A 12,834-nucleotide genomic window follows, 5' to 3' on the forward strand; every position below is an offset into this window, starting at 1 on the left:
GCCTCCTAAATCGGCTGGGGGCCTCCCGAGGAAATAGGTGCAGGTGGCACGGTTCTGGGTTCAAATCCCGTCCAAAGGGGATTGTACACTTTGAACCCTGGCGGTGTGTGGTGTGCCCCCAAAAATTACTCCTGGGAACCCAGTCAGAAGTAGAATATCCAGTTGCATTTCGCACAGCGTAGTGTTTTAATTGGACTTTCCACTTCTTTTTTTCGGCACTATTTCTGGCTGGTGCTTCTATCTGCCATGCAAGGTGCCCAGAGTGCTTAGCGAAGACCGTGCTGGGGTTGGGTAGGGGTTGAAAACTAGCCCCCGGCAACCTGTCCACCCGTGCTGAGGTATGCACCGGTGTTTCTTTTCCCTTTTAACTGAGGAAGTGGTGTCTATTGCCTAGTGACTACACACAACATGCCAGCAAGCAGAGGGCAAGCCGCACTTTCTTTCAATTATTTATGGCAGTTCATTTATTTTTTATGGGTTGGCCACATTTAATTTGCTTTTGTTTTTTGAGTGATGACTTTTTAACGTCATTCACGACTCACAAAGCGCGCTCGCTGGCGGCCTAATGTTTCGAAGTGTTTGCCGATAAATCTCTCTCTTTTCGTTCTTTTCATGTTCTCATAAATTATCTCCTTTGAAGCGTGGGGCACTCGGTGGGTCTGACCCCTAACACATACCGAGGAGGTGGCTTGTCACACAGAAATAAAACAATGCGTTTCTTCCTCTCAATATTTTATTGAGAACAGGTTACACAGTCTTACAGAAAATTCACCATTATTTTCCCTCTGGAATGTGACTATATAAGAGATCCACGATCGCTCCAGTTCGGTCATATTGATTACATCTTATTCACAAGTCTGTTCCCTCGAGGAAGCACTTTTTTTTTAAGGAACTAACAAGCCAATGAGGCGCTAGGCAGTGTGATCGTGCACCCCCACGGTATGCTTCGGAGCTCTGGCTCCCGGACTACAGGTGGTTTGAGGGTCGTTTCGGAAAGGAAACCGGCCGGGCAGGCCGAGAGAGGTGGGCCGAGGTGGGAAGCTCGAGGGGTAGCCAGAGAGGGAGCCCCGACACGGACTACGTCTTGGACTACGTTGTCTAGAGCTCGCCGCGTCGAGTCGTAGCCAACTACACTAGTGCTTATTATGTGGTTCAGGTGCTAGTTTCTATTACCAATATTTACCTGTCGTACAGCCTTAGGAAGAAGGTCCAAATTTAACATCAAACACACCAATAATACAGTATTAGCCAGAAATACTCATGGACAATTTGCGAAGAAAAGTGAGAGGATACACTGTGAGAAAGCACCGTTTTGAGAGCCCCTGGAAATTTGTTTCTCTTTTCGATCTCTCAGCTGTGAGTTCTATAACTAACTTAAAACAATTAAAATTAAAATCTAAAATTGGAATTTATTAATCACTGAGCCGAAATTTTAGCTCACGGGTCGGAATAAAAGTTACACAATTTTTAAAATAAAAACCGGCTGTTTTCTTCGTCTAATTTTCTTTGTTTCCTTTTTTTTCTTTTTTTTTTACATGTTTCGTCACCACCCGGAGTCTTCCACTGGCCGAGGGCGGGCAGTGCCGGCAACCATGCACTCTGGAAGAACAAGAATTACTAGACGCGGACTCGTGGCTGCCCTCTGGAAAGCACAACAACAGCATCAGCGCAGACGTCTGCCTACAAGGGGCGACAAGAAAAGACAGACAAGGACTAACTCTTCCGTCTCTTTCTTCATTAGGATGGCTTGTCTCTGAAATGAGGCATTGTCTCTCCTCTAACATCAATTGGCATATTGTCCATAGACCGTCTGAAAGTTGCATAGTTGCGTACGGAGCTAAGGTGGGTACAGATGAGATGAGTAAGGCCTAAGCTACATGCCTCTCTGACTACCAGAGTCCACCCCTTCTAAGAACCACGACCCAAAAGCGGTCAAGTCAACCGGATAACACGAAGTGTATGAAGACAGACAATGAGATGACAGCGAGAGACAGGAAGAGTATGACGAGAGAGACACCGGGACGCTGTGAGTGACAATGAGAATGATCTGGCACAGAGTCGACTACGAAGACTGCGAATCGGGGCGACGCGACGCCCCCCTACGCGGCGGCCGTGGTGACCGCGACCTGGCCGCCCCCGTCCTCGTCCCCCAGGCCCTCGCCCTCGACGCCCTCGACGCCCTCGACGCCCTCGGCGCGCTCGGGGCGTCGCTCGGAACTCCACTTACGCACACAGGTGGGCAGGTCCTTGGGGCTCCAGGTGCCGTCCGCCTGGCAGGTCCTCTCGGCGCGCCCCACCAGCTCGTACTCCTTGGCGCACTCGTAGGTGGCGCGACAGGTGTACGTGTAGCACGACGCCTTGTGCCAACCGTTCTCCGGGTCGGCGGGCTGGCCGCAGGTCCGGGCTGAGTTCGAAACAAACAATCAGAAAAAGTAGTCCAAAGTTGCCTCGTCAGAAAGAAAAGTGCGCTACTTACGCTCGCACGAAATGTCCGGGCCGAACCAGGACGCGGATCCGCCCATGGCGAGGCACTTGGCCGTGGGGAAGCCGTTGGTGACGTAGCCGGAGTGGCACTGGTACTTGAGCGTGGTGCCCACGTCGAACGTGGTCTGCAGCTGCAGCGCGTTGTGCCGCGCGTGGTCCATGGGCGGCGGCGTGCGGCAGTACACTGGAAAGACGCCTCCATCGCATTTATTTGAATTTATTTCACCGTTGTCGCGCGTTCTCGGCGCCCTCCTCTCTCCCCTCGCGGCCGGGGCTTGGGCTTACCATTCTTGCAGGTGGGCTGCTGGCCCGACCAGTGACCGTCGGCCTGGCAGGAGCGCACCCGCAGCCCCACCAGGTGGAAGCCCATCTCGCACGCGTACGTGGCCGTGTCCCCGAAGAAGCGGCCCGTGGTCGTCACGTTGCCCACGGGCAGCGGGTCCAGGTCGGGGCACTCGCGGTCTGGGGGGCGACAGAGAAGAGAAAACACTTTCAAACTTGCCAACTTTCCGGGGACATAGTTTGCCGCGGGCTCCAGCGGGCTCCAGGTGGGGGCGGCGACGGGGGTGGCGGGGGCGGCGGGGGTGGCGGGGGCGGCGGGGGTGGCGGGGGCGGCGGGGGTGGCGAAGCCATCCGGGACGCGGCCAATCGCACTGCCATCTTCACACGCGGCTAGGCATGTGTTATCGGGGTGGCCTCGCGGAATCTCGCGCAGGGCCTCCTCCGCCTCCAGCAGCCTCCAGCCCGCCTCCGGGTTGACTGCCCTCCTAGGCCCATGTTGCCGCGTCGCCGCCCCGCCTCCGATCCTCACTAATTATCGGTTTGTAATCGGATATCGGCACCGTCCCCGCCCTACCGCACCACGCCGCGCCGGCCCGCCGGGAAGGCAAACGACCCAACAAGGCGACGGCGCGATCATCCACAGATTACGTAACGCTACGTCGTAGCTCTGTCCTTGTCGCTCCTCGCGGATCGCCAACGAGAGTGAGAGAGACAGGAGGTGATAAAGAAATAACGCGCCGGGCGGCTGCTAACGGCAACGGCGGTGAAGGACTCGAAGTCGCCGAACGACGCGGTCCTCTGTCCTTGCCGTTTGCCGCCGCGGCGCGCCACTAGTTGGCGCTGTCGGGGTCCTCCTCGTCCTTCTTGCGACTGGCAATAAGCGCGTCGGTTCGTTTTTCCAGCAGCCTTTCTTTTTTTCCCAGCGCGATACGCAGCACAATTCATCTTGATAGCGACATGATGAAGCATCGTCCTCGAAGACCACAAGAAAGCGCTCCTTGCCGAGGCGACGGCCGAGACGGCCGTGATGGGGTGGGGCCGCGCCACGGGCCGCCACGGGACACACAGGGCGGCGCGGCACGGCGCGGCACGGCGTGCAGCCAAGCTGTTGCCATCGGGGAGGAGGCTGGAAAAAAGGACGAGTGTGTCTGGTGATAATAAGGGCGGGCGGAGCGAGAACGACAACGACGCCAACGACGGCATTGGCGTTCCAGTCCGCGCCATGCCGCCGTGCCGCCGTGCCGCCGTGCCGCCGTGCCGCCCCGGACGAGGCCGCTAGACGCTGCTCGACCCGAACGAGAGAGCGGGAGCCAAGCCGCGCGCTCTTTTATGGTGATGGGCCAAAGGGCCGACCTAAGGCCTCGCCGCCCCCGCCCCGCCCCGCCCCGCCCCACCCCGCCCCGCCCCGCCCCGCGCCGCCCCGCCCCGCCCCGCGCAGGGAACAAGTGGCGTCAGGGATCCTCAGGGATTCGCGGGGATCCCGGGGATTTAAGGCATGATGGAGTGCAGGGGACGGGCGCCGTGCCGCGCCGTGCCACGCCGTGCCACGCTATCCCTTGCTGGCCCACTTTCGTCTTCTTGCGCGTTCCACTTCACGTCGTGCTGAGCGGTCCGGGGGCGGCGCGGGGCGGCGGGGACGGCGGGGACGGCCGGGGGTGGGTCGTGTCGGGAAGTGTGACAAGGGAGAATGGGCCGGGTAGGCTCCTCCTGACGGTGCCGCGCCGAGCCCCGCCAAATGGGATCTGTCATTGGGCCGTCAGAGTAGCTTATGCCCGCTATGCCCTCCACCCTCCAGCGAAGCCCCGCTCCAGCCTGATTCTCCTCGCTGGCCGCGGGGCCGCGGGGCCTCGGCGCGGACTCCAGCTGCACCTGGCCTTGCTCCGGCCTGGCTCGGACGGCAAGACCCGGGAAAGACAGGGAAGACCAGGGAAGACCTTGGAGGGGCGGGGAGCAGAGCACCTGCAGTCGGCTATCCGGGAGGCGATCGGGTAATGGACTCCTTTAGAGGCGGGGTAGGAAGGTATTGCCGCGATACTGCCGCGGGGGCGGCGCGGGGGCGGCGCGGGGGCGGCGCGCGCTGGCGGGGGTGGAGGGGGTGGGGGACAGGAAACGGCCCTTCCCCGAGAGGCGGGCAATTCCGGGTGATTCCACGCGAGTTTTCGCAGCTGTTGTGTTCGAAACGGCGCCATCGACGGGAAACGCACGCGGCGACGACTTTGTCTTCGGGAGCACAGACGAAACAAGCAGCCAGCCCCCGAGAAGGACACCAGCGGCACCAGGGTGGAGGCAGGGCGAAACCAGGGCGGAACAGGGCGGCCACCGCGGGGACCATGGTGGCGGCGGTGGCGGCGGTGGCGGCGGTGGCGGCGCTCCGGGCCAGTGCGGTCAGCCCTCCCCGGGGACATGTGTCGCCCGTATGCAGTTACAGGGCGGCCGTGCGGCGGGCGCGGCCTCGGTGACATGGTGCTGGGGCGGGGCGGGGTAGGTGCGCAAACATGCGCACCGGCCGTGCCGGGCCGTGCCGGGCCGAGCCTCGGTTCGTTACCCACACGAAGCAGGCCTGCATGCTGCACGCTGGGCCTGGACCGCAGCGCTGCGGGCTGGCTGCGTGTGTGGGTGCGTGCGTGTGATCCGTGACCCGTAAGCTCTGGGGGCGCGCGCGTTGGTGTGTGTGCGTGTGTGTGAATGTGTGAATGTGTAGACGGTCGGCCTGCACATTTAGGCCAAACTCTTTAAAGCGGGTCGCTGAGGGGGGGGGGGGTTTCCCCTCTCGCGCCCAGCAGTTACCGGTGCACCGCTCATACGGCACACATGGGAATATAATAATGCGATTACGGGCGTGGAGGCGGCGCGCGCACGGCGTTAATGACACTGCAGTCCACCGACGCCGTGCGGCAGGAAAGCCACGTGGGGGAAAAACCTGGAGGGTGGAGTCCGACTCAAAGGAAACTTCGTAGAACGCAGAAAATGTCCCTTTTATCCCTTGCTACGCTTTGCTACACTTTTGCTACGTGTGTTCCGTTTCATCCTGTTTTTGCTGCTTCGCGGTGTGCTGTGTGCGGCTTGTGCTCGCTTCACTGCTGTGCACATTATGTCACTCTGACGGAGTGAAAACACGTCAAGCCCCGCCCCGCCCCGCCCCGCCCCAGCAGGGCACGTCCTTTGTGACGTAGTGGCGACCGTGCCTGCCCTGACAGCGCGCGTTGCGGGGCTGAGGCCGCCTGGCCCGGGCTGCCGTGATGGTGTGGCGCGCGGGCCTGCGTCTCGGGCTCGACGGCGTGCCGAGGTCCTGGAGGCCGTCCTGGAGGCCGTCCTGGAGGCCCCGGAGGTCTGGGAGGAGCTGGAATGCGACGCGCAACTCACCCGGCTTGATGCAGGACATGCCGCAGGTACCGTCGCAACGGCACTTCTTCTTCTTGCTCTTGCAGTCCTCGTCCGAGGAGCACTTCCGCAGGCACGTCTGGCCCTGGAAGCAGGGAAAGAGGATAAGTCAGCACGGCCTGCGCAAACAGCGCAAACAGAACGGGCGGGGCGGGCTGGGAAGCTGGCAGGCTTCGCCGGTGCGCGGCAGCGGTGCCTCAACGCCGGCGTCCCCGTGCTCGAAGTTCGTCCCTCGCCCTCTCGCTCTCGGCATCCTCGGCGCCCTCACTATGCGCCCCGTTCTGCCGCCGCTCCCCCTACTTCATTTCCACTCACCGCGATGTTTCTCTTGTTCGTTGCCGCAACAAGTGGCATCGGCACCATCTTCCCTCCCCGCTCCCCCCCCCCCCTCGCTCTCTAGCTGCCTGCCTACCCTCTCGCTCTTTGACACACACATACACACACACACACACACACACACACACACACGCCCCGCACACGCACACACGTTCTTCGCTCACAGAGACGCGGACACGCGGCGCTGGAGTGTCCTACGGCAAGCAAGGAGGCTTCTCGTCTCGGGGGACGTCGCTGGCGGGGTGCTTGTCTTTGCCTCGAGCCTCGAGTCTAGGTTTCAATGCGGCCTGCAGCATAATCCGATCTCGGGAGAGGGAGGGAGGTTAAGAGGATCCTCCTGGTGCAGGCAGGCCGAGGCAGGCAAGGCCTTCCCTTGCAGTGCCTCGCAAACTCGCAGCGAGTCCCACTCGGCTCCCCTCGGCAGGTACTACACAGTGGAGGGCACACGCTGCACGCGCTGCGCGCTCGCTGCTCGGCACGGGTGGCGAGAGGAGACGAGGTACTACAGGAACAGGAGCGGGGCAGCAGCGGGGCCGGTGGTACTGCCCAGTAGGGTTGTCCAACAGGGCCAAGGTCAGGGCTGCACCGATATAGCCCACTTCCAGACGTCCAGGCCAGTCGACGCGGCCGGCGTGGACCTGCGCTAGTCGTTTGGCGACCGTCACGTCTGCCTCCCAGCCCCGGCTCACCCCGGCTCCAGCACCATAGAGACCTAGAGACTGACGGAGAAGCGCGGGCGCCGTCGCGCGCTGGCGGCCATTTTGTCTGGCCCGGCCCAGAAGGGAGCGGGGAGGGGACAGGGAGCGGAGCGGAGAGCGGTGCGGTAAGGTGGGGCGAGGCGGAGCGCAGCAGTCAGCCGGAACAGTTTTTCGGGCACATCTCGAAAACCGTTCAAGCTAGAGTGGTACAGTAAGCGAGCCGATTGTAGCTTGTACAGAGACCTACAATCGGCTCGCTTACTATACCCCTCTATCTAGAACGGTTTGGAAGCTGTGACCGAAAAACCTTCTCCAGCCGTTAAGTGCGTGCGCTGGCATTTTGTCCGGAATATGAGAGAGCTCTCCGGCCGCGCGCGAGGAGTATGAGAAACTGTTGGTGCGCTTATCGGCGCCCGCGCTTCTCCGTCAGTCTCTAGGTCTCTACAGCACCAAGGCCGGCCGCTGCCGGTACCGCCGCGCTCTCTTTCTCTCTCTCTCTCTCTCTCTCTCTCTCTCTCTCTCTCTCTCTCTCTCTCTCTCTCTCTCTCTCTCTCTCTCTCTCTCTCTCTCTCTCTCTCTCTCTCTCTCACACACTCACCAGGAAGTTGGCATGCTCCTCGTCGCGAGGGCACACGGCGGACGGTGAGTTCCGCGGGTTCTTGTAGACGCGCTCGTCGTCCTCGGCCTCCTCGTCGTAGTCCTCGTCCTCCTCCGGCGCCAGGGTCTGCGGGGCCTGCGCGGTCTGCGCGGCCTGCTGCGTGGCCGTCTCGGAGTAGCGCTTGGAGTGGACGCGCCGCCCGCCTGCGAACAGAACAGAATTTGAAACAAAAATCGGCTCCTATTTCATTTGCCATCTCGCCTGGGAGCTCGTCGTCGGCAAACGCTGACGGCCTCGTTCTGCGCTTGTGGAACAAATTACACTAAGCGGCTGGGCCCCGCCCCGCCCCGCCCTGGAAGGAAGGACCCAGATTACTGCAAACCCCAATAATTGGCCACCCCATTAGATTTGCATATATGCAAATACGGTCCGCCGCCGCCCCGACCGCTCCTCTAGTCCTTTTCCAAATCCTTGCGTCCGTTCCGCGTTCCGCCTGCCTGCCTGCCTAATCTCTGGAATGTGGAATCTGGGATCCAGAATCCGCGTCGTGGATGTGCCGCCCGGAGATAGCGCAGATAAACCCGGCGAACCGTACGGCGGGGACGCTGGGGGCCGCGGTGGTCGCGGTGGACAGGAAACTTTAAAATTGGGTACAATTTTTTTTTTTAATGACATTTTACGGAAGAAATAATAAAAGGCGCCCGCGGTGTGCCTGACCAGCCTGACCAACTGATGGAAGGCCAGCTAATTACTGGTGACGCTGGGGTGAATTGAAAAGGAAGGGGAGGGGGGAGGGGCTGAGGGACCCGCTGTGCCCCGCGGTCGCCCCCCCCCCCCCCCTTCTACTTACGTTTTCTTATCAGCGGTGGCGCACGCCCGGACCAGAGAGGGAGGGGGAGGGGCAGGACACAAAGGACTGGGGCGGAGTCCGGGATGTACTGCATGTCCACCTCCAGCGAAAATGCGTGGGGGGGGGGGAGTGGCGGCAAGAATGCACGGCGCCGTGGGCCGTGGAGAGGAATGCACAATCTGCGGGCAGCGCGCGGCGTGGCGCGGCGTGGCGCGGCGTGGCGCGGACCCGGCCGCCTGGAGACACGCCACGCGGCGTGCACACTGCACACAGCTCCGCGGCCTACCCTCCAGGCGCTCGCTGCGCCCCGAGAGTCTCTCTCGCACCTACACGGAATGCTCCACGAGTGCGAGAGAGACGGAGCGACGAAAGCGCCTCGCGGAATCAGTCTGCTGCGGACGGTCTGCAGCAGTCACTCTTTTTCTTTCCCGAAGTAGCGCTGCTGCCGCCTCGGCTGCTGCCGTCCACCCCGACGGCTTGCCTCCCTTTTTTCCTGTTTTGCTTCTAATCGACTTTGCCTCGAGCAGCTGCGTTGAGGGGAACCCGCAGGCCGGGAAGCCTGGAAGCTGAAGGCCTGGAGTTGATCAATCTCGCCCTTTGGTCGCCCCGCCGGCCCCGTCGGCACTGTCGGCCCTGTCCCTGTTTTGTGAAACGAGAAGAAGGAGAAGAAGGAGCGCCACGGAGCGGCGTGCGGGCCGAGGGGACGGGACGGGGCAGCGCCGGGCCGCGGCAGAAGCGAAGAAAGTGGAACGTGAAAGGCTGGAAGCAGAAAGAAGCGGGACCAGTCCCTTTCTCGCCTTTTTTAGCCGGCATTAGAGTGGCCAGACTACACGGACGCTGACGGCGGGGCGGGGCGGGGCGGGGCGGGGGGGGGTGGGGCCGGCGCTGGACTGGCAGCCCCGAGGGAAGGACAGGGGTTGCCTTACTAGACTCTCGGCTTGTAAAAAAGAAAGGGCCAACTTTTTCTTCGCCGCCGAGTCGGTTCGTTATGGCACAAGGCGCACTATGGGCATGCTATGGGACAGGCGTGCGAAGCAGCGCGGGGCGATAGCAACCAATCGTCTCTGCGTCGACACCATCCAGGCCCCCCGCAACAAGGTGGCGCCCCGCCCCGCCCCGCCCCGCCCCGCCCCGCCCCGCCCCGCCCCGCGCGTCGCGGCCGTAAGGGTCCATAAGCACGTTGGGCCGGGCGGGGCGGGGCGTCCTTATCTCGACGAGGTGCTCCTGGCGCGGCGTGCGCGGGGGCGGGGCGGGGCGGGGCGGGGTGACGATCGTGTCCGAGAAGGGCAATCCGATGAGGCACCCATTTCAGGCTTAGTTTCACACCAAGATGGAAAGTATGGCAGTTTCCGGCGACGAGGCGGGCGGTGCGGCGGATAAGGGGACCGAGGACGGGCGTGCGAGGGGAGGGGGAGGGGCAGGGTTGTTCTCCGAATACTATATCTCCGGCCGCCCCTCCGGCCTCCAGCCTCCACCCACCCCGCGGACAGGGGCCTGGCGGCTTGGCCGCAACAAGCATCGGAATGTGAGTGATTCGAGCGTGATCGAGCACGCCGCAGGCAGGGAGGCAGGGAGGCAGGGAGGCATGCACGGAGGTAGAAAGGGGAACTGGAGCCTGGAGCAGCGGGGACACGGCACTGTAGGGCACGGCACGCACGGCACGGCACGCGCGGCAGGGCAGGGCTGTGGAGTAGATCCGTCAAAGGCACTGCAGACCATTGCGGCCGTTCAAAGCCAGGCACCAGCAGCAGGCAGCGCCGGACGGAAAGGGTTTTACAAGGGCTCCTGTGGCCGTGTGTGTGACGGCGGGCATGTGTGCGTGTGTGCGGGCCCAAAATGGCAGTTAGGCTGGAGAGAGGCAGGAGGGGTGGGGGTGGGGGAGCATGTCGCGGCGCCGCAACACTTTGAGTCGTGCCGAGCCTGCGAAAGCATGGCGAAAGCGGCCGCAACAAAATGTATGCAGATTGCCCCCCGCCCCGCCCCCGCCCCCGCCCGGCGCCGGTGCAGCCTCGGCGTGCTGCAGCGCGCTACCCTCTCCCGCGTCATCGACGCCGAGACCAAGGACCGCGGACGGCCGCGGGTACTCGGGCATCGGACGCGGCCAGGCGTCGCGTCGTCCTCGCCGTCGTCACGTCGATGTGCCCGGCCTGCCCGGCACAGGCCCGGCCGCCCTGCTGGTGGCGGCGCGGACGGCGCCGTGGCGCGTGGAGCGGAATTCGTTATCGCATTTTCCCTGTCGAAACGCCAAACGCCGCGCGGGGCGGGGTGGCCGGGGTGGGGCGGGGGCCGGGGTGGCTAACAAGCCGCGCCGCGCCGCCGCGCTATTCTACGGCCTGGCAGCCTGGCAGCCCGGCATGCCGACAGGCGTAAAACGCGAGGACAACGGGGAACGGGGAGGAGGCCGCCGAGGAGGACGACGAGGAGGTCGACGTACCGAGGCAACCGAGGACGCGTTGGAGGTCATCAGCAGCAGCAACTGCGGCGAAATGCGCGGGGACGTCCACCCAATCATTTTGCGATTCACACCCTACCCCAAAAATTGTAGTTGGTTCAACGAAGTCGTTCGTTGATCTGGTCAGAAGTCGGAACTTAAAAACAAAGATGAGTGTCAAAGTTGTAGTAGTTGACACCAGTCAGTTTTCGCTAATTCGAAAAACTGGTTCAAGAACTCCTTTGCTTTCCCAGTTATCCAACTACGGAGTTCTCAGTTTTCTTAGGCGTTCGGTGGGCGCCTATACCTTCAGATGCCGCGGTCCGCGCTTTCTGAACTTAGCGGCCGCACGGTCGGACGTGGCGACGGCGCGACGGCGTGACGCGCCGGCAGAAGGGCAGACTAGACCTGCCCCCTCCAGTGACCTCCAAAGCAGCCCACTGACCAACACTTGAGCAGATTAGGCCAGGCTCGTCCATCCAATCAGCATGGGGCCAGCATGGAGCCAACGGTTCCGCCTCCCCCCGGCCCACCTGCCCGCAGGGCTCCCACAGCGTCCCGTAGTCTCGCGAAGGGCCCCGCGGACCCCGCGGACTCCCCGCGGACTCCCCGCCCCGTTCGCCATTTCTCCCAGGACTCCACTTCCTACCCGCCAGCCGGCGGCCTCTCTCGAATCCGAAGATCGGGGATCCGATCCAGCCAGACGACGTCCCCGGGGGCGACTTCCGAACAGCCGGGCGGCCGGTGCCCCGGGGCGGGGGCGCCCGCCTTCACATTTTTGTGGCATTCGCGTCGTGCTGCATCGGTTTCGGTTTTCAGCGTTCGCGAAAAGAGCCGTTACCAATCGACCTGCATCCCCCCCCCCTCTCTCTCTCTCTCTCTCTCTCTCTCTCTCTCTCTCTCTCTCTCTCTCTCTCTCTCTCTCTCTCTCTCTCTCTCTCTCTCTCTCTCTCTCTCCCGCTCTCGCTCTCTCTCCTTTCTGCGCCAAGTTTCGCTGTCTTTTTGGACAAGATGCTTAGTTGTGGCTACGCCGCCGCCAGCCCACGTGATTTACGGAACCACCCTATCGCTAAACTTGAACATGAGCCATAGTCTGGGACACCTACTGCACCAGCCCCGCAAGTGCATAACCAGCATAAACACTGAGCCAGACACGCCCACACACACCTATACATACACTCACTCCCACACACACACACACACACACACACACACACACACACACACACACACACACACACACACACACACACACACACACACACACACACACACGGTGCAGGCGCGGGACGGCGGCGTTGCGACGCCACAGCAGAGCACCGCCGCGCCAGCCAAACAATACATATAGCGGCCGTAATCCTCGCCGGCTTCAAAAATATAACGGCGGCGTTCAGACGGACCGGCTGCGGCGGGGCTAGGCGGCTGGGCCCCGGGAGGGGCTCGCGCGGGGCGGGGCGGGGGAGGGGAGGCGCGGGGCGGCGTCTGGCGAGGGAGGAGGAGGGGGCGGCGGAGACGCAGCACAAGCAGCTGGTGGCGAGACAATACCGCGACGCCGTGCGGGGCTGCGCGGGCGGCGGGCTGCGCGGGGCTGCGCGGGGCTGCGCGGGGCTGCGCGGGGCTGCGCGGGGCTGCGCGGGGCTGCGCGAGGCGCGGGGCACTGCGGGACCGGGGCAGGGCGGTGGGCCCAGGGGCGCGGAGGCACTCGTCCGCACAGCCCGAGTGCACGTGCACGGACGGACGCCATCCCCGCCGGTCCGCAGGTGCAGCGGCCTGG

General features: G+C 62.7%; 1 protein-coding gene across 2 annotated transcripts in view; it reads right to left on the reverse strand.

Moving 5' to 3' along the window:
• The window catches only part of LOC117646517, a 28,027-nt gene that overhangs the window by 12,836 nt on the left and 2,357 nt on the right, over positions 1-12,834 (reverse strand). The window contains exons 2-6 of one of the 2 annotated variants that reach the window (XM_034387528.1): positions 7,780-7,982; positions 6,130-6,232; positions 2,770-2,946; positions 2,477-2,680; positions 2,228-2,404 (exon numbers count right to left, since the gene is read on the reverse strand). In XM_034387528.1, coding sequence (XP_034243419.1) covers positions 2,228-2,404; positions 2,477-2,680; positions 2,770-2,946; positions 6,130-6,232; positions 7,780-7,982 — 864 coding nt within the window. The remainder of the gene's footprint in view (positions 1-2,227; positions 2,405-2,476; positions 2,681-2,769; positions 2,947-6,129; positions 6,233-7,779; positions 7,983-12,834) is intronic. The other variant, XM_034387527.1, reaches the window with a different exon arrangement.

This window comes from Thrips palmi, unplaced genomic scaffold (genome assembly GCF_012932325.1).
Source record: "Thrips palmi isolate BJ-2018 unplaced genomic scaffold, TpBJ-2018v1 HiC_scaffold_19, whole genome shotgun sequence".
NCBI lineage: Eukaryota > Metazoa > Arthropoda > Insecta > Thysanoptera > Thripidae > Thrips > Thrips palmi.